General features: G+C 35.3%; 1 protein-coding gene across 12 annotated transcripts in view; it reads right to left on the bottom strand.

Moving 5' to 3' along the window:
• FOXP2 (forkhead box P2) overlaps positions 1-22500 on the bottom strand; it is a 405984-nt gene that overhangs the window by 9740 nt on the left and 373744 nt on the right. For all 12 annotated transcript variants that reach the window (XM_077178958.1, XM_077178957.1, XM_077178959.1 and 9 more), the window contains 2 exons: positions 22032-22101; positions 21042-21205 (listed from right to left, as the gene is read on the bottom strand). In XM_077178958.1, the coding sequence (XP_077035073.1) occupies positions 21042-21205; positions 22032-22101 (234 nt within the window). The remainder of the gene's footprint in view (positions 1-21041; positions 21206-22031; positions 22102-22500) is intronic.

Genomic DNA, 22500 nt, shown 5'->3' with positions numbered 1-22500 from the left:
ATGGCAGGGAGGGCAGAGTACATGATTTTTAAATGTCCCTTCCATTCCAAACCATTCTATGATTCATTGCTATGCTTTTGTTTCCGTGCTTAAGAAGTTCTAACTACAGAATTTTTCCTCAAATGCATTCAATTCCTTTAAGGGTGGTGTCCAGGTTGCTTTATTGCACTTCAGTGGTTGGAGTGCAGCCACTGTATAAACAGACAGGATAACAAGAAATAGCCATTAAAAATTCACTACACATTAAGATATTAGTTCCTCTTGTACTGTAATTTTTTAGTATTGAGGACCACATTTTTGCAAGGACAGTTCAAAGATTAATTTGATGACTAATCTGTGGAAGGATTAATATTTTAAAGGACTAATCATGAATAAAAAATTTTATTTTTTTCAACTATGCTTTCTTACAGATTAACAGCAAATAAAGACTAAAGCAGTTCAGACATCCACACAGAAATAAATTTCATAGGCTGCTCTGCCAGAAGCTTAAGAAAGCTTTCTAAGCTTTAGAAAACACTCCCTTACAAGTATCTCTTTCTGGAAGAGTAAATACAAGGAATAACACACTGGCTCATGAAACAAACATTTCTCTCAACTCTAGAGTTTGTTTTTCAAAATCAAAGGTTGAAAGGCAAAGTTCAAGCATGAACTTTGGTTAGAGATGTATTTTATATATGTTCTAAGGAAGCAACTATACAAGATACATATGAAAACCAAAAAGCTTTTCTTTTTCTTTTCCATAGGCAAAAGAAGATTTGAAGATTTGTGTATATACAGACAGAAATACATTTAAATGTGATTATTTGCAAAATTTTGCACTACTATTTTGTTGCACAATAGGAGTATTGTGCTAAGAACAAATTCCCATGTGAAGTGCTCAGTATTTAAACATAAATTCTTAATAAATATTTCTGTATTCCATGACTTCTTATTAATATGTATGCTACTTAAATTCTAAAAACCATAGCTTAGTGATTTTGGATTTGTGATCAAAACTTTCTGATCTACTATATAATTGGAATCTGTATTTTGGGAAAGTTTAGCATCATTTCTTGATGAACCAATCATATTCAGAACTAGTCAATAATTTTTATTAATGACAATGAAGATAGAATGAAGAACATTGTTATTAATTTCATAGATGTCAACAACTTGAGAAAACCCTGGTAGAGAATTAGGAAAAAAAACCTGTTACATGATGAAAGACTGAAAAATGGAGGTCTTAGGCTATAGAAAGAGCAACTGGTCAGATGCTAGAGTTAAAAATTAGTATAGACAGTGAAGCACTGAAACAGGTTTTGGGGGAGGCCTAGAGGAAGGGCCCCATCTTTTTGGGCCTTTCCTAAATCATCCTTGGAGTTAGGTACACATCTGTGAGAAGTATGTTAAGTCCCTGCTAACTCTTTGGGATAATAAAGGGATGATGGAGACATCTCTTAGCAAGTACAAGTGTGACACCATGTCCAAATGTCCACATCAAAATGCCTGTCTCCTTTGAAGAAATGCTGGCAAAACACACCTCTGCCTGAGCTCAGGGTGACAATGCAAGGTCACAAACAGAAAGCAAGGAGATAAATGCAGCAGCCGCAACAAAAAATAGGCTAAATTAATACAAAGAACTTTTTGGTAAAGATATAAACAAATGAACATCCTCATTTCCTTCTTTACAATTGATGGATCTACAATTATAAAGAAGACTTTTCCTGTACCCCGGCACTTTCAAAATAATACTCTCTGTGAGAGATGTTTTTAATACAAAAGAAGGATTCTAATATCTTCCAGACCTGCCTACTCATCTCAATACATTGCTTTTTCTTTGCTCACAGATTGCAGAATATGAAGTTCCTCTTTCTCTGTGGCTGCCTCAAACATTCATTCATTGTTCTGCAAGTTTTACAGCTTCACATGAAGGTTTTTCTCCCACTCCTTGCAACTAACTGGCAAATTACAACTGCATACTGTATCCTTAAAGAAATCACCATTTCTAACATTTAACTGGAATTACTGCCAGGAGACAGGTAACAGTTGCTGGACACTTACAAAGGCCTTATGAAGACTGTAGGCTTTTGGAGAAGAGCTTTGTGTTTTCAGAGGAAAAAGAAAGATAGCAGGACAGGCAGCCGAAGAATAAATAACTACTAGGAAGGAATGTGTAAAGTAACTTTCAAATATTTAGGGATGAAGCCAAATTCTCAAAGTCTGCAATAACTCATCTGATACAAGGTGAACTTGTCTTCTGAATTTTGCAGAAGATAAAACTGATCCTACCTAGGGAAAATGTGTTTAGTATGACAGTTATGAAGACCCTGCTAAAATCTAGACAACAGCAACAAAACAAGTGTTACATTCAACTTCTAAACATCAGAACGTGTGCTGTTGCTGACAATAAAACAACCAGATCGTATAACCAAGTACATGATTTCTTAATTAAATTGAGTTGAGCTGGTGTCAACAAGGAGAAAATATACTTGATACAATATTCTCAATTATGAATAGCACATTTTCTACAGTGGATGCACTTCACATCAACTTTAACATAAGGGGATACCAAATAAAGCAAAACTGCAGTGGGAATTCAGGACAAGGAAATATAAATAATTACAACAATTTTCAGATTTTTTTAGTAAAATAGGACTCATTCTAAGCTTTGAATAAAAGATTCAATTATTCTTTGGAAAACATATAAAGGCAGACAATGCCTTTTATAACCACCAGCATTGTGTTACTACAGTAATCCTTTTCTTCTTCCAAACAAGAGATTTAAGAATTTAAGTTGCCCTGTATATCTTTCATGCAATTCTATAGAAGGGGGAAAAAAAAAAAGAATTAGTTCATTAGTTCGTTTTTCATTTGTGTATGTGAAAAAGAAAAAAAAAAAGACAAGAAGTCCAGTGATTAATTCTGAAAGCTGCCAGGAAAATTCCAGGACTCAACCCCTCTAGGATTCCCAGTGAACAAATTCCACAGTTCAGATCTGGGTCGTCTAAATATTGTTGCCCATATCCACCAAAAATCTTTAATGTTCTGCTAAAATAATTTAAGAAAAAGTGCTGTGGGACATCATGACAGAGAGATTTAGGCAGTTAAATCAATGTAATGACTGGCAGGGAAAATACTTTGCTTTTGGCTTTGTATTGAAGTGGTGGTAGATGTTGAGAGAGAGAAGCTGCCTAGGTCAATGTGCTTACTGTGAGCTTTGTAGCCCAGAATATGATTTGCAACAAGTCATGTAATTCTTTTAAGCTCTTTTGGTGCCTTTTTATTCCACTCAGGGGTTGCAATAATCAGTCTAAAATCATGAAAGGATAATCTTTTTGCTGGGTTGCAGCTGAAAGTATTTTGTATTGCTATGGAGACTTAGGCACCTAGTAACACTAGGGAGTTTTTTACTTTGGTATTCAATGGCACAAAGGGCAATAAATTACATCATGTCTTGAAGTCCCTCCCAAGCTTATTTTGTGTGAGACTTTAATTTTGATACTATTGACTCACTAGCTTTCCAAGTGACTTCATATAGAAGTGTATAAAGACGATGAATTTTCTAAAACTTAGATGAAGAAAATTTTCCCAGGGGAATCTTTGGGACTGAAAAATTTCTAAGCCATATGTGTCGTGGCAAACTACATTGATTTTCTTTGAGTTTATGTTTGTCCATTAAACAAATAGAGTTCCTTAAGAGTTAAAAAAAATAAACTAAATAATTGGGTAGCTCTCAAGCAACTTTAACTATTTCCCAAACCAGCTGATGTTCCATTTGATCCATTCTTCCTCACAATTCTGTAGACAGCCTTAAGCCCACAAACATTACATCTTCAAAACCAATTGGTTAGTCTGCAGATATTCCTTCAACTGTACTATCTGTTCACTATCACTATTCACAATTACTGTGCTTCAGTAATGAAAAGAAAGAAACAGAATGCTTTTACAGAACTTCACATTTCCAGTGTAACTTTTAATATCAGACACTTGCATTTTTTATTTCTGTTTTTGCTTATTACCAACAGTTGCCCTCAATTCTTTATGTAGTGGGCACCCTGCACTACAAGTGCAATTTTTATTCAGCTATACAAAGTGTTCCAGTAAATGTTGGGAGAATTCTTCAAACTGTAGAAATTTGAAAATATGTGTCCAAGCCAACAAGGTGAGTTACTATGCTCAAATAATTCTGTGGCCAATCTAATAATTTGTGTATGGTTTCATATTTTCATATGTGAAAAAGGTTTAAAATATTTATTTTTATCTGAAGCATTTTTGCTTTCTAAAGACTTCTTTGTATTAAGCATTTTCCAAGTTTAACATGATGAAATATATTATGTACAACTTCTTTGCTGTCTCTCTCCTAATTCCTACTATATCTTTAGGAAGACCTATCTTGCCAATATAGCTATAGATCTGTAGGATATCCCATGGCAATATTGAAAGAAAAGCTTTCTTTTCCATTCCACTATTTCAGATTTAAAATTTTTATATTTATACTTTCTAGAAAAATGGGGACAAATCCTCAAATTCTATAATATTTTCATGTTATCTAATTCTTACTCTGTCTTTCTACAATTTTATCCTATTATAAACAGTTTATTATTTTTTCTAAGTAGAAGTGAACTGTTTATTGATGTGAATATGTAGAGACACATAGGGAGATACTAATCCAAATATTGAGAAAGGAAGAAAGTATTAGACGAGTAATTAAATATGCTACAACTGTCACAGAATCCATTATTATTCCTCCTTGAAGAACACTTCCCACATGTATTTATCACATATACTGAAATGATGAAGAAGTGGCATTATTTCTAGATAAAATAATGCCTATATGCAAATCTCTGGCTTTAAACAAGAAAGGGAGGAAGGTCCTGTTGTCACATACCCTCCACGGGAAGTTGAGGGTGTGCTACCTCATTTCACTAAGGAGAGAGTGAAGCTACAATATCCTGGTGGAAGAAGATCAGAAATATAATTCTAATCCTATAGAAGCACTGCTCTTCACTGGGGGTGTTTATGGATATGCTTTATCAACCTTCCACTTTCAAATTAACACCCTTGTACCCTGGGCCCTCAAGAGCCATTTTGAAAAAAAAATGGAAGTAACATCCTTTTATTTTCTGAAATGCAACACTGAAGCTCTAAATATACCTTTGAAATATACATATTTTGATATTTATCATTTTATCCATCACCAAGGATTTCAAGTCTACCATGGTGGAGTTGGGAGATGCATTGACTTGGCAATGGAAAACAGAGACAACAAACAGTCCTAGCTGGCAGGCCCTGCTGCAGATGCTGACAAGAGATAAAAGTTCACAGGAATAGTTAATTAGGCCACTAAAGTTTGTCTTTAGTTCATTGCTAGAGGAGATGGCATAAGATGGAATTAATGATCAATAGTCACAAAGTGCCTCTGGCACATCAAGCAAGGTAGGTGCAAGAATGAATGAATTTGTGTAAGTCAATTATTGCTTTTACAACCTCTAAACTAGACTTTCCTATTTATAGTATCTGTTGATAAAATTTCCGCAGTCAGTGTAGAAGCAGCTACTGCTCTTCATGCCCTCCCATCAACTACACTAGAATAAAAGGGAGGTAAGTCCCTTGGAGCACGGGTAAAGAAAAATAATAATCACAAACTGCATAATTACTGATTGCATAAAACTGGTCTTGCAAGCACAACTTTTCTTTTTTTAAAAAATTAAAAAAGATGTAAACTCAGTTATTGTTGCATCTAAAATCCATCCCTTCTGTGAGCACCTGGTAAGACTTCACTAGTATCTGTGAAACAAAACCCAGAGCATCTTTCTCCTTACACCTCATTGCTAAAATTGCCACGTTGCTTCTGCCCACTTTCTCAGTGGTTGTTTTAAAGAAAACTCACACTAGGATCACTGGATAATGCAGTTTAAGGGCTCCAGAGTACCTCTAGGTGAACCCACTGCCTAAAGAAGGCACAGCTAGACGGTCACAACAGATGGCTTGGAATTTTATCTGGTCAGGTTTGGAAAACCTTAGAGGATATGGACTATACAACTTGCTTGTCAACAGCCCCATCCACTGCCTCACTGTCCTCATGAAGAAAGAGGACATATATCCATATTTCTTTATGTCCACTCTGAAACATTCATTTTAACTTATGCCCTCTGTCTCTCATTCTATCACCAAAATAAAGAGTCTGCTTCCATCTTCTTGCTTATCTTCCTACAGGTACTGAGAGTCAGGTCTCCTCAAAGCCCCCTCTTCTCCAGGCTGATCTAGTTCAGCTCTCTCTGACTCTCCCCAGAAGGCAACTGCTTCTTCTTCTGACCATGTGTGCAGACTTTTGCTGAACTCGCCCCAGTTAACTGCTGTAATTCTTAAATTTGAGGTGCCAAAACTGGATTCAGATGGGGATTTTCCTTCCTCGGTGCAAGGCATGGCATTTCAAAAAGCTTCTCTCGGCCAAGTCCTTCAGCCCATACAGGTCCTCTGAATGGCCATCTTACCCTTATGCATATTGACTGTTCCCCTAATTTGATACCATGTGCAAACCTAATGAGAAAGACATCCATCCTGCATCCTCTAAGATGTAAACAGGATGGGTCCCAGCATATTCAGCATTCCAGGAGAAATCAGAGAATACCCAGGTATTGCAAATGTAAGACTAGAGTAAAAGTCAAGAACAAGTAATAACTGGATGTGAAGATCTAGCACGAAAATAGCAGAGGAAAGCTACTCTGTATATGAGTGCCTATGTATGTCTAATATCAGAGGGGAACGGAACAGCATGAAGATACTCATTATTACCTACAAATCTGAACTAAGAGAAAATATAGTGCTATCTTAAAGAGAAGAATATGCCACAAGCTACATAGGGTGTCTGGAAAGGAAGTACTAAGAGGGCCCTTTAATGAAGAAAAAGGAAAAAGAAAAAAAAAAGAAAAAAAAGAAAAAAAAGAAAAAAAAGGGTGATTTTATCTATACCTTTTGGGGTTTAGGGGAATATAGATAGCAGAAAATATTAAGACATTACACTTATATTAGCAGGAAAAATAAAACACAAGCCTTTAAAAAAAGCTTACTAACTTATTGGTTAACAGGGCATATCCAATTAGTCTTGACATAAATAGAGGGAATAAATGAGGAAATATTTCTTGCTTGTATGTGCATGGATAAAACTGTTCTGGATTTCAACATTAGTGATTTTGTTAATGTTATAGAGTAGTAAGACTGTAAGAAGTTTCAAAGACCAAATAAAAACATTTCAGATCTGGGAGAGCTCCTTGTCTTATTTAGAAAAAAGAAAACCAAAAGGGAAAACAAAGATAAAAATATTTTGAGAAACTGAAATTGAGAAATGGGACTGTAAGAAGTTACAAGAAATATCAGAAGAAGATTAGGAATGATTTGGAGTAACTGAAAGCAGAATAAGAAATGAGGGAAAGCCAAAGACATAAAGACAAAGAGTTTCCTTGGATGAACTCCAGATCTCATTTAAGTCAATGGGAAAATTCCCCTTGACTTCATTAAGGCCATGATTTCGCTTCTGAAGTTTATTCACAGAAGATGTAAGTAAAATATGTAATGCATCTTGGGCAGAACGCTTGGGGAGAAGGGGGAATAACCAAATGTGAAACACATATTTTTCTACCAGATGAACGAGGTGGAATAACAAGTATATGTAAGACCAGTAATTTTACTTGCTCTATGAGCCTTCCAAGAATAATGCTGCAGTAAACAAGGGGAGAAGATGGGTGTATTTAAATTCGCAAATTCCCGTGAGAAACTTCCAAAAACCCAACTCATACTAAAAGTAGACACAAAGATTTGTCAGTAATAAAAGTAATTCAATGAAGAACAAAAGATTATATCACAACAAAGAGGTAGTTTAGCAACAAGTCTCAAGTATCCTACATTTGATTTCTATTTTGAAAAGAATTATGAATAGCCTTGAAGATTTAAACAGAGATAACAACATCATATATATATTAGTTATATGTGAAGTTAACTGTGAAAAATCCCCAAACCTGACAATTCATGGCAAAATCAATTTACTGCTGACAAACAAAAGAAAGAAAATAAACTACTCATATACGTCCATCTACTATAACTACTTGGGAAATATATTATGAATCTTTCAATGGTGCTTCTGCTTAAGGAATCAAACCCAGTATGTTAGACTAACTAGGAGAGAATAATGACAATAGCTATATAAAAAATATTTATGTATTTGTAAGTAGGCCCTCACTTCAACTTCTATAATCAATGTACCTGACTACCCTTTAGCTATTACTCACTCATCCCAAAAACCATACAGAAGAATCCAGGAAAGAACAACATAAGTGACCTATGGCATGGAAAACATAGCTGTGGGAGAAAACTTTGAATCAATTTAATTTAGCTGCCTCTGAAATCAACGTAAGAGTAGAGGCTTGGAGATATGAGTAATAGTGAGGTACTAAAAATATGGAAACATGGAAAAAAGGACACATTCACCTTTGCCTTAAACTTAACGGTTTAATATTTATTTAATTTATTATGGCAGATTTATAATAATTTTATCCTTATAGTTATCACACTACTAATTTATTATAAAAATAAAAGGGCATAATGCAACTGCAAAAGAGAAGTTTCTAAAATCCTCAGTATGTTAGACAGTTAATGTGCTCTGATTTTCAAAATTATTATATATTTAAATCCTATTAAAAATATTAAGTATTCAGTAATTCCAAGATGCCATCTATCATTAATCTAAAGGAAAAATGTTTTAACACATATTGACCTTCACACTGCAGAAGTCAGCTAGCCATTAATTCATGGACATTAGGAGCAAACCTCTCGTTTTTCCTTTCTATAGCATATGTACTTCCCAACTCAGGGATGACTTATCTTCTTATCTACAAATATACAAAAACATTTGATCCTGAAGAGGTTGGAGTTCGTGCTTGGTGCTCCCTGACCTATCCATTTGGGCCAGCCCAAGCACATACAGTTATCAACTGATTCTCTTGAAATTAGGAACAGTTAAAACACAAAGTTTCTTTTTGAAGGAAAGTTTGAAAATGGCCATTGGTGGCATACCAAAATTAAAAGGAAAATATGCAAAACAAGTTTTTGAAGAATTTCAACTTTATAATAAGGAGTCTGAGTGGAAAAAATGTTGAAAATAATTTTAAAATATCCTCAACAATCAAACATGTTCTGTTCTTTCTTTTAGCTTACTACAAAAAAATTAGCATTGTATAGAAAAACTTTTAGAGTATAAATTGACCGATTTAACATTTGACAATGTCATTTTCCTTTAACAAAGTAAATTATTTCATTGATTAAAAACGGGCAGTGAAAACATACAGAGGATTTTTTTATCTTATGAAACTTATAATTAAATTGAGCAGGTCTTGGTGTTTTGTCTATTGTTTGGGGTTCTCTTTTAAAATTATTATTAGTATTATTTTTAGACTTGGAAAGAAAAGGCAAAGACTATAAATATGAATACCCCATTTGCACTAATATATTAAATTTTGAACACAGATAAAGACATCTTTCTGAAAAAATGGCATATTAAGAATGCACTTCCTTTAAATATCAAATGAAGCTTAAAGCTCACCTACAATTAGCCCTTCTTACAGGATCAAATTTTTTAAGAATCAAGTTCTGTCTAAGAAGATAACATTAACACAGATTTTCTGATTCTAGCAACTCTTACTAAAATTCCCATCCTTGACATTTGCTTGCTCCCTTTGGTGTCTAAATAAATGTATTTTCCCTGTGATAGAACCACAAGAAAGTAAAAACTTGACTAGAAATTAGCTTAGGGCACAGGCCTCTAAAGTCTTTCAACCTGTCAACTGCATCTAGTTCAAACGTCTAAAGTTAACATGCTAAACAAAGAAAAGTATTAGGGAGAAAGAGCACAGAAGTTTTTAAGGCAAAATTTCAAAGCAAAACGACAAAGTACTAGAAATTTCAGTGTGAATATTTTTGGGGTTATTGAAGAACCATAAAAAATAGCAAGCCCAGAAACAACAAAGTTCAAGACAGGAGGTTGTGGATCTGGCCTGCTCTGTAGTGACTAATGGCTGGGAAGTTTTAAAAATTGTACCAGTTACACAGAAACTTAGCAGCAGCAATTAAGTACCTCAGTGTTATTTGTGGGTTAGAACCAATAAATATTCTCTATGCAAAATCTGGAAAGCTATTCAATGATCCTGGAAAAGCTGAGGGAGAAATTGGACTCTGCTATATGTAGGATTTGTATATTTTAATATAAATACATGCTATATAAAATTGTTTTTCTATTTCTGTTTTAAACTTTTACATCAATAAAACTCTTGGGAAACATAGAGCTGATCAGATAAATCATATGGAACAACTCCCTCAGGAGAGTTGACAGCTCCTCCAAGTTAAGAGTCATTGCAAACTCACTTAGTACCCTTCCAGTCCCGAATTCATGTAATTCATAAGGATTTTGAAGAGCACAGGGGCAAGGACGGAGCCCTGAGGAACTCCACTAGTGACATGTCACTAGTCTGATGTCACTCCTTTCCCTGTAACCCTTTCTGTCTTTCAGATGCTCACCCAACACATAAAGTGTTTATCCAGCTGAGTGCTGGACACTTTGTCCAGAAGGATCCTGTGAGAGACAGTGTTAAAAACTTTACTGAAGACCAAAAAGATCACATTTACTGGCCTTCCTAGATCAAATAGGTGGGTTATCTTGTCATAGAAGGAAATCAGGTTTGACAACCAGACCTTCTCACTCATGAAGCTGTGCTGGCTGTCCTGACTCTGACCAATGACTGTGTTGTCCTTCTCTTTTTTATTTTTTCTCAATTCTTCCCAGAATAAGGTCTTCCGTGATTTTGCCAGACACTGAATTGAGACCTACAGGCCTGCAGTTTCCAGGGTCCTCCTTCTTGCCTTTCTTGGAAACTGGGACAACATTCACCAGCTTCCAGTCAGCTGGGATCTCTCTGGATTCCCAAGACCGCTGGCCTAGCTTAGTCTACTAGAATAAGCCTGGAGAAAGGCCAGCTCTTCAGTTGTGGATTTTTTTGCTGATGATAGTATTTAACAAGTAGAACCAGACACCACAGACAATTGGGTCAAACTGGCCTGTTAAGGACTTTCTGCACTACCCTTGCTGACATTTCTCATATTAACTGAATTTCATGCTCACTATGTTGGCTCTGTGAGGCCAACTTTCAATTTGATCATAAAAATAAGAGTACTTAAAAGAATTTTGCAATGATGCTGTTCCAAATTACAAAATAAATGGATATGGACAATTCAGCTACCTTTGTAAAACGTGGCATACATGAAAAAGCCCCTACTTTTTCAAGATTTATGATACAGATAAAAGGAAACAGGGTTAGAAGGAACTTCAAGAGATCATAAAGTCTCTTAATTGACTTCCCCTGCCCCAAAGTAGGACCATTTATAGTTAAATCACTTTTGACTACTTGAATTTATTCTTAGAAGCTTCCAGTACCAGTGGTTACAAAGACTTTCTGTGCTGGTACACATTATCAGCACTTTATTATCCTAAATTCTGAAAGGTGTTTTTTCCTGGTGTCTATCCTAACTGTTCTTGCCAAAATACCAGTCAATTATTTCTTATCCCATTCCCAATGGACAAGTTCTTTCCCATCTTCTCTGAACCGTGTTCTAACAGCTGTCATCATTTCCCACCTAGTTCCTCTCTTCTCAATAAAACTAGTGTTTTTAGTCTTTCCCCAGTCTTCAGAAAAGACTAAGTAGAAGAACTGTGTGGAAGACAGAGCTTGTAACATTCCTGTTAAGCATGCTCTCAACAGCCACATACCTTTGTCAGCACATATTTGTCATCAGCCTCTAGTATTAAGAAAGACTGCATCAAGTCATTCTAACATTTTTCAGAACATTTCACCAAACTGTTCAGATATGAATATTCATATTAACATATGAATATAATGTCTCCCACTTTTATACTATTGCAGATCTACCATTTAGATGTGGAGAGCAACATGCTGGATGAATATGCTATATCTGTATCATTTCTGCAAGAAAACACAAATACAGTCTGCCTGCAGACTGAGCTGATTAGGAAATATCTGAGATATCACAGAGCCCAGATTAACATATCCTGCCTCTTTACCACATACTCTGGCCTGTGCTTAACACAGACTTCAGCTTCACAGGGCAGGGTATTCCTGGTGAACGAAATAGATACAGTCCAATACAACTGTCATTAATACACCTATATATACACCTAGCTACAAAATAAATATATCTATGGTTTAAAATGTACTTCCGGTAGCTCCAATGCATTATTATTTCTCTCACAATGCAATGAATTAGAGGGTATGGTAGTTACAGAAAACCAGAAAACTACTTGATGGGTGCTCATCTCATCATATGTCACTGCCACCAGGCATGGTTTGCCTCTGGGCTTTTTGTACCTATAGCACAGTCAACAGCAGCTGGCTTTATGTCAAACCTTTCTCTAAATGATGTGATGCTGATCTACAGGGGGACAGAAGTGTAAGTAATATACACCTTCTATTCAAACTGCATCTGAAGGTCCTTCTCAAAACCCAAGCAATTTAATTACTACTGTAAGAGTTTGGGGCAGGGCTTTTACAACCCTTTTTGTTTTGCCTTTGCACAGCACTTCCCACAACAGGGCCCCCAATCCATCCATAATAGTGTATATTAAAAGAAACCATAACAGTTTAGCTGAATATAGCTGAAATACACTTTTCCCCCACAGGAACAGAGACAAAGAAGGAACACATCACATACAAGCACATCTGGAATTCCTCAAAAAAGCTGTTAATACCTACCCACCATAACCAAATCCAAACTGAGTCTTTTTATGGAATGGCTTGTAGACACATGAAGAAAATGGACAATCTGCTCTATCAGAAACAGTCTGTTTGGTCTACAAAATAAAGATTCAAAGCTCACACTGTGCTCTCTAGAATACATTTGTGAAACATGAGGAAGAGTAAAAAAGACTCTGTAAACTAAAACACATATCAGTCAAACTAAATTGGAATATATTTAATCTGGAAATTGGAATATGGCTTATAATCATCAAAGAAATGAAGTTTCAAAATGTCTTTCAAATTTGAGATGGACTATGATAGTTTTAGGAGAGGAATTGTAATAAATGGTTGCCTACAACATGACTCTTATCTCCTGTGTTCTTAGAGGAAGAGGAGATAAAACCTCTGAGGTAATTTTTTTCAGCTACAACGTCTGATAATGCCAAATTTGCAAGGAATGAAGAGAAGGAGGAAAAACATGAAGAGAAATAAAAATCAATTTTGGGGGAAGTCCCTAATTATCCAGACTACTACTTTCATAGCATAATACAGCATCAAATAAACATATCCCCTTATCCATCTCAATCAGAAGCTTAATAAAGTCTTCAAAAAGCATCAGTGGAGCGGTCACAATCATACAAAGATTCTGCAACATCATTAAATCCTTAGCATTGCTTCAACAGTGGAACAATGAACTTGGTAAAATCTTGGGATAGGAGGGAGACTACTGGATACATTCAGCTCATTTAAAATACACTTTCAATGTTGCTGCTTATTTGGAGAAAACCACCAGAATACTTGCAGTTTGAACCCTAACAGAAATTACATCATGGTTGTATCACACATGTGCATTCCCAGCACTGATGTAACTCAAAGGCTTTTTTAAGACACAACTGCACTTCACCAGAAGACTGGGAACTTTGCTTTTGCATATGGACTTTACCTGGTATAACCTTGTCTTTAGCCATCTTGAGATTTACTAATTTTACTGTGACCCACACGGGGGGTTTCACACAAGATGAAGTCTTTCAATAAAGTCTTAAAAAAAAAACAAACCCTGAATTGGATTTTTTAGTCTTTTAAAATGTGTAAAGTCTCTAGTGTTCTATTAATTCTAAAGATTAAGCAATAGTCAAATAATACTTTCTCAGCATAAGGTCTTACATTTTTCAAGGAATGCCTGGATTCATGGATCATAATTTAAAGTACTGGTATAAATGTTATCAGTTGGATATAATTGTATGTTTTTATTTGAATTTTTATGTGATAAGTAAATTTAAAGACACATTTTGGACACATGTATTTAGGAAATAGTATTTAGAGAGTCCACTTTCAAAAATTTTGGCTTATAATATCACAGTTACTTAAAAAACAAATACAATCATCAATAGTGGATTAAATTTGTTACCGTCTGTGCAGAAATACACTTTAACAGCACTGTCATTTCAGCTTTCGCCTTGTGCAAAGACAGGACTCTCTTATGAACTAATTTTAGGAGTTTGTAGAGAAATTTAGTGGTGCAATATCGAACAAATTTTTAACATCTGCAACAACACTTAGGATGCTGCCTTTTCTTATACAGACCTTTTATGTGAAAAGCAGAAGTATCTCGTCCATAGACTGAGAATTCATGATAGCAGCACCACAAAGTTTTCAGCAAGACAGCTTCCAAAAAGATTCTGTGAAGTCCCACAGGAGCCTAGCAACTTCTATAAGCCATGCTATGGGGATCTGACTCTTTTCAGCTGAAAGCACTGTATCTCTGGAGTGATCTTTTTGTTAAGAACATTGGGAATGTACTCTAGAAGTGCAACAACTGGGGCTGGAATAATGTTAAAAAGAAATAGCAACTTCTGATCAAAAGTAAGACGTGTAACATTTAAGAAGCTAGAGACGAAATGATAAAGAACTGGACCATCAATGCTGGAAAATAAGTAAATTGATGAACAGAAGAAAACATAGAGGATAAATGGACTAAAAAGTAAAATAATGTAAAATAAAATTTTAAAAAGGAGAACATAAAGATTTAGGAAAACATACAAGTGAAAAGTTGTTTCAATGGGAATGATGAAAAATATTATCAATCAAAACATCATTGCTAATTTTTCCGTTAGTGTCCACAGGTAAATGGCTCTGTACAAAAGCCAAAATTATTTCACTGCAAATTCTCACAATAGAACTTCTTTCAGTGGGAATATGCTCAGACAAAAGGTATAACCTTTAAGGTCCCACTTCCTAACTGTTCCTCTTTTCGTATAAAAATAAAAGTCAATTGTTGTCACAAAGTCTCTTTGCCCATTATCATCCTTATGTTAGATTTATGAATAAAAATGTGTGAAATTAAATTATACAGGCATTAAAATATCATGTGATTAGGTGAAACGTTTTTGATGAACAAGGATACCCAGAAATACTGCAATTGCTACCACATTCATCTGCTCAATTACATGCTTCTCACCTATTTAATAATGCTTGTTACATCCCTGTTAATTGATGTGTTTCGCGAGTTTATTTTCTTATACACTATGTCAAGTCTTATACAATGAACAAGAGACTTGGATCATAGCAGTCCCCTAGAACAGAACAAGCCTCCAAGGTAAATGCAAAGAGATCATGAAATGGGACAATGAAACGATAACAAAAAAAAAAAAGGAAGAAGGAAAGACAGGGGATTGGAACATTATAACATTATGAAGTTAAAGAAACAAGGGAATGAAAGGGATTAAAACTGGAATGATAGGTAACCTACTGTAAGTGGTGTGAAAGCTTAACAGTGGGGGACTGGAATAATCAGATATGGGAACGACCTGACAATGGAATGCTTTCAAACTGAAGCACCTCAAAAGTAAATGATCTTAGAGCAGAATAATCATATTTGCCTCTGGGAATAAAATTTAAAGATAAAAAAGTTTGAAAAAAAATAACAAGTTTGATGATTATGCAGATAGAACTGCAGAGAGAAATGATCCAGTCAGGGCAAGACTGAGAAAAGGTAAAGGAGAAGGGTTGGGAACAACAGGAGAATAAAAGAAAAGGTGACTGAAACCATAGATGCTTGGAACTCACTTTTTCCACACAAAATCGAAGACGAAGGACTACACTGCATAAGATTTTTTCCCCTTTTATTTTTTTTTTCAGATTGACTATTACTCTTGCTCATTTGGACAAAAGTTATCCTTTCTCATTACAACCTACCATAACATTTTCTAGAAACAGCTTTAAAGTTCATGGAATATATGTGCGTCTTGACATTTGGCTTCAAACAATTCCCGTCTTAGGTACTACAGCACTACAATAGCTGAACATAAAGACTCGTATAGGAGATGATGTATGAACTCACTTTTTGAGAAGCAACTCTAAAATCTTATTTCTTGTTTTCACTTTTCTAAAAAAAAGCTGTCAACAACTAAAATTCTAAAAATCAGAATGGCATTAACTCCAGGATTCTGGATCTGCTGTTAGGAACTAGATTATTTCGGTAAATTGGTTGGAATGAGTTTAGTTGCATTGTCAGTCTACACTCTCACAGAGTGAGCAGGGAGACAACCATGATGACAAGCACCTTCCTCAAAATCTCACCAGAGGGATATCTGTTTACCCTATCACATTTTCTTACTCCTTCCATTCCTTATTTAATGAGCTGCAGTGAGTTTTAATAGAAAGGCATAATCGCCCCATTGTTTCCTATGGTAAGACTACATCCCCCTGCCAGGATCATACAATGAAGCAAAGTGGCATTTTGCATGATGCATTTGCCATGACCATGGGGGCTAGTGATGTGCTAAATATTCTGGTGATAAAACACCTGTGTCTATGCCAGTTGCAATAATCATTGAAGTGTAATCAGTCTAGTACGAATGCAGAGACAAACACCAGAAAAATAGCTGAACTTGACTTCCATCCCTTATTTGCCATCCCCAAGAGTGAGAATTCTTGGATGTATAATAGAGACAGGAAAAGTAATAGCACAAAGTTGATTTCACTACGATCTTGATGTTCATTTAAAAATATAAATTTATTACTTCTGAAAGAGCTGACCTTCAAATCCCACCAAAGCTCTTCAGCAGTATGCTGGCTATTACATACAGGTTAAAAAGAAGTTGTTTTCAGTAATGCATGAACTGTCATTATTGTTCCTAAGCATCGCCTCGTGCCTCATTCAATGCTGCTGTTTCTATAGGAATACTAAAACTTTTTTTCCCACAACCCACCTTTAACTGTACTTGTTTGGATTTGTTTTCTTTAGTTCAGAATTCTGCATTTATACTCCAAAGGCGTGTACTGTGGAACTTACAGTTACATCCATGTACAATTGTTATGGAAGATTAACAGCACCTAAATTTACATAAATAATGAATCTCTGTGCATTAAAGATCTTCAGTTCTGTTTGTTGCTTTGAAGCCTGTTGCTTATCAGCTCTAACTCACAATAAGTTCAGAGAAGCAGTCCATGTTGAAATAATGAAAGAAGAAACAGTCTTAAGTATTGACTTAAAATACAATTGCCTGATATTGATTGTTGACAACTGATCTTAGAAGAAATTTAAATTTTGAACAGAACACATATGCCCACAATAAATAACATATTTTCTCAGTGAAGATTTATGTCAAGGAAGCACTCAGAGCCTACACACCAGGAATCAGATTTGAAGGCCAGTCAAAGACAGAACTTGGATTTAATACTGCTGAAATACAGAAAGAAAATCTAGGACTTAAGATTCCATTACTCATATGCTTCTTCCTAGACTATGGAATTGCCACCTTTCGTCAGATGGAGATAGGAAACTGGGAGGCACACAGACTAAATTTCAGATGCTTTATGTAATTATTAATATAAGCGTTATCCCAGCTACCAGGCCATGGTTAAACACCTACAACTTACTGTGGTATTTTTAAGTATTCAAAAGCATAAAAAATGGAGCAGATTATATTTCATTACCTGAGGCCAAAATTTTGGAGGTCCTAAAGTGCCCCGAATACACTGGATGGACTCACTGCACTTAACAAGTGTTGAAGTGTGATACAGTTACTTGAAGTTATAGACCTGCTGTCTTTCTCTAGTCAATGAACAGAGACTATTTTCTAAGTAAGTTGATTTGCCTGCCTGTGCTAAGATACCTGGTCACAGATGGGTAAATTAATGACTCTAGCTACTCTTACTACTGTGTCTCTTCAAAACCAGATGTGAAGTACTAGGTTCATATCCAAGAACTGAAACAATTTCCCCACTTTCTGACACCCAGGAGCTCAGGCACTACAATAACAGAAATCAATGTCTCTAATAATGTCCCAGTGCTCAACCACAGATACACTGACTTCTGCACATACACACAAAACATGCTAAAACATTATCCCAAAATAAGACAGTTATGCTATCATGTGGTTTTATCATATCTGATAAAATGACAGTCAGTACAATTTTAACAACCAAATGCCCAACTAAGATGCTTGACTTTGTCACTGGGACTCGTTTTGCATTTGCTGCTGAAATACCAAACAAATGCCTCTCTCTAGAAGCTTGTTTAGAATCCAAACTCTGCACCTTCCCAATTGAATGCCTTGATCTCTAAATTGCACACAACTTCTTGCCTCTTTCTCTAATACCTTGCTCCATTGTTCCTGCATGTGTCACCTACAAGATGGCAGACAACATTGCTCAGCATATACCTCCTGTTGTGGCTTCTGCCACCTCCTGGGAATCAGGAGATGGAGGTTTAATCTGCTTGGAGATTAACAAATAGAGCCTCCAAATTTATAGGTGAGTGTAGTAATTATCAGACCTCAAGAACCCTTCTCTAAGGGAGAAAAACCCACACTTCCTGGGTGAATCTTCTCAGGAGACTAAAAGTATGTATGTGCTTGTGCCAGTAAAATCCTTTTTATTTGATTAGTTTATTAACTATTTTTCAGTTAAAAAAAAGAAAAAAGAGATTATGTTATGTGTTTTGCAATGCAAAAATTAAATTGTGTTTTCATTGTTTGCCATATTCCTCACTTGTTTTACTTCTGTTTTGCTTTATCTATACTATTTTCTCATTTTATTATGTAACAAAAATGAGGGTCCCTGACCAATGTGGTCATGGAGGCAAGGAAGAGGTCTCTTCTTCCTTGGTCCTCTGCCTCTCATGCAAGCCTCTCCCTACCCTGGTCTTTCCTTGCAGATTGCATTCATTCCCTTTTTTCTCTCCAAAGAAAAGGAAAAAATGTCACAAGTGAATGGGCATCTAGCTTGCATCTTTTGTCTAATGGCTCTTGGCCTCACAGAAGCCCAGACTTCTTGCACTAAGTTTGCTGCAAGGGATGAATGTGCATAGATTGTTTCTCCAGTGGTGTCTCAGGCATTTCCATATTGTTGCTTCAGTCTGTCAAGAACTGAGCAACATGTCCTCACAAGTTTCAAAGGAATCAATATAGCAAGTTCTGAAAATGCCTATTTTGACAAATGACATAAAAACGAGAGAGGAAGGTTCAATCTTGAGTTAGGGTGTAACTTAAGGTATTTGCCTTTGTTATAGGCAAGAATTACTTCAATATGCACTATTTTAGCTATAAACACAGCTATAAATGTAGCCATATCTACATAATCATATGCACAGATATCACAGTTTATCCAGCAGAATGGCAGACAGAACACAGGATATGTAAACAGATCTGCCTAACACTTACAAAACAACTTTAATAGCAAGTGTCATTCTTTTCTGTAAAGTAGCTGTTTTTAACACACATGATCTAACTCTTGTTTGCTCTTTAAAGTTTTATTGTCTTGGCATTTTATACAGGAAGAGAGCATTAGCATACTCAGGAGAACTGCTAAAAGTAAAAGGCCTCAAGCTACCCACTGCATGGTTGATAGCATCAAGCATGGGATATAAAAACTTTTGTCTGATTGCTCACTTTACTTGTTTTAGAGTAGTGTTACTCTCAAGAGCATATATTCATGTTCTTTCTACTTCAAGTTTTATTACTTCTTTTGTATTATTTAATACATCTAAAGACATTTCCAAAAGACAAATTTTTCCATTTTGAAAAAGTAATGGTTTGGAACCTGATAAAATACATGAATGTTCACAGTGTATTATTTTCAAAGGGAGGTAGAATAAATGTGCAATAAAACAATTAAATGCATGACAATAAACATTTCTATGTGATCACAGATATATTAACATGCCAAACAAAAGAAGAAAAAAATCAGTAAAATATTTTTCCTAAAAAAGGTCAGATCAAAATGGATTCTTAACACATCAGAGCATAAGTAAAAAAGGGAGTCTGGTCTCAATTACTCTTACTGTAAAATATCCCACTCTAGCAATTAAAATGAATATTTAAAATGTGAAAGAGAAAATGGAATTAAAAAAGGCAAATGAGATCAGCTTTTTAAAACATTAAAAAAAAAGACATCATTTTAGATACACTTAAAAAATCATCTTACAGTAGACTGAAAACAAAGTCTACTTACATATCACACTGCTAATTATTATATAAATAACCTGGGAAACAATACCTCCAAGATACATGTTTTACTATTTAGTAAACAAGAAACTGCCATGTTTGACACCACTGATTAAGGCCAGGCATTTCTGAAGCTTCAGACACATTTCTGAAATCCACAATACATCAATTTTTAATACTTCCACTCTCTCAGCTCCATTAAAAAGATGGTAGGGGAAAGAATTTAGAGTAATTAATGATATAGTTAGCTGCTAAATATTAATAGGAATCGTAGTCTTGCATAAAATATAACATATAAACCTTGCCAATACAGACGCACCAGTAATTAAACTTGAATACGTAATTACACTGATTTATATGACAGGCAAAAAGTTACACTTTACTGGCTTCTATGTAAACTGTGGGCAACAGTTAAACTTTGCATTTTATGGTTTGTATAAACGCGCAATATCTCTACTACAGTTCATAAATGGTTCGGAGAGTCATAGTTAAAATTACAACTAATTCCAGTGTGAACATTCTGACTATACCTTACAAACCAGGCTCTGAAAATGACCACAGAGATCAGCCTCCCATTACTTCAGAGCTTGCAAGCAAATTGATGAGGTTTTACAAAAAAAAAAAAGGCAAAAAAAAAAGCTTATAGCAATCACTACAAAGTAAATGAAGACTCATCTATTTAAATGTTTTAATATAAATGTTTAGTTTCAAATATATAGCTCCAGATGTTTCACTTACCACCCTTCAAAACTCTTTTGAGTAATATTGTGTCTTAGACTAAGGCATTTTTTCTTGAAAGAGAGCTGACTGCACTTACATGTGAGGCTGAGGAGAGCAGCCTGGACTGCTATTTCCATTACTGTCAATGTGATCCAGCGAACCATTGAGATCTTCATGGACTGCCTGCAGTAAGCCACTGGATGCGTTATTTATCAGTCCTGGGTTACTTAGCAATGGTAAACTGCTCTCTGCCAGTGCAGCCTACCAAAATGAAAAGTAAAACCAAATTATTAGCCCATACATATACATAGCACTCTTACATGTATGAACATTTAGAAATACACACACACAGAACAGCTCATTTTGTGTAGTTGTTGAAGCGGTCAGAAGGATTTTGTGCATTTCCAATTATTTTCACATTCTGTAAATAACAGCATTTCTACTCCTGGTTTACTTTTCTTTTGCTTAGGTTTCATTATTTTCCATTATTAATTATGTTCTGATATCCATGGCACTTTCTAGTTTTATATCATTTTCTGACTTTGAATTACACTTAACCCCTTTGCCCTTCCACACAATGTATGGCTCCTTTATAATGCAGGCAGCTGCTATACTTTAAAAAATGACCAGAACTTAAATCAAAATAAAAAAGTCCTGACATTTGCCTCTTCTGCATAAAAATTATATATTATAATTAAACTTTAAAGTTTTTGCCATGAGCACCATGTTCCCCAACACTATGATGTGAAATCATTTATGACAGCTTGGATAAATATTAATGCATATCCACATGCATTTGCAAAAGCTTCTATCAATCTAACATTTGCAGCAAAACTGAATGTTCCAGATTTTGCCACAGGGTGTCCTTCTTGCTTCTTCACATCAAAAGTAGCACGAATAAGAACTACTACTTGCAGTGCTAGGTAATACAACTTACTTGGGTGATAAACCCAGTTATTTAGAATGACCATCAGGTCCACATAAACATACCAGGTAATTCTATACCAATGTATAAGCAGAAATAAAATACATCACACATAAGAAGATAATCAGTGTGTACAAGAAAGAATTATTTCGTATTTTTTACCTGCAAGCTTGCATTAAGAGCTGCTCCATAGCCTAAGCTGGTGGGTATGTTTTTCACTAACGTTGGGCTTCTGAAAATAAACGATTTTTCAAAGTTTAAAAACAAGCAGACATCCTGTCTGGTTCATTGGGTTAATGCATTGGTTTGTCAGCTCAGAAGACCGGAGTTTAGGAAAGAAAAATGAAATGAAGTTGGGAGGGAAGGAGCTCAACCTGTTAGAACATTGATTTACTTGCATCAGAAAAGCAAAACTCATGTTATAATAAGGCCCACGTGGAAATTTGCTACAAGAGCATAAAGGCGCTCATGTCACTGATAGCTTTAAAATTTGTAAAACATCTGTCTCTGCTACATTTGCTACATCCCTCTTGCTGTATTTAGTTTCGGTTTTCTGAACTAACACGGGTACACTGTTACTATGTTACATATAACTACACAAGGGTGTTGAATAAAAAAGATCTTACTCTTC

The sequence above is a fragment of the Agelaius phoeniceus genome, chromosome 5 (genome assembly GCF_051311805.1).
Source record: "Agelaius phoeniceus isolate bAgePho1 chromosome 5, bAgePho1.hap1, whole genome shotgun sequence".
NCBI classification, from domain to species: Eukaryota; Metazoa; Chordata; class Aves; order Passeriformes; family Icteridae; genus Agelaius; species Agelaius phoeniceus.
Note: the sequence above shows the minus strand (reverse complement) of the source record. Positions and strands in the feature narration are given on the sequence as shown.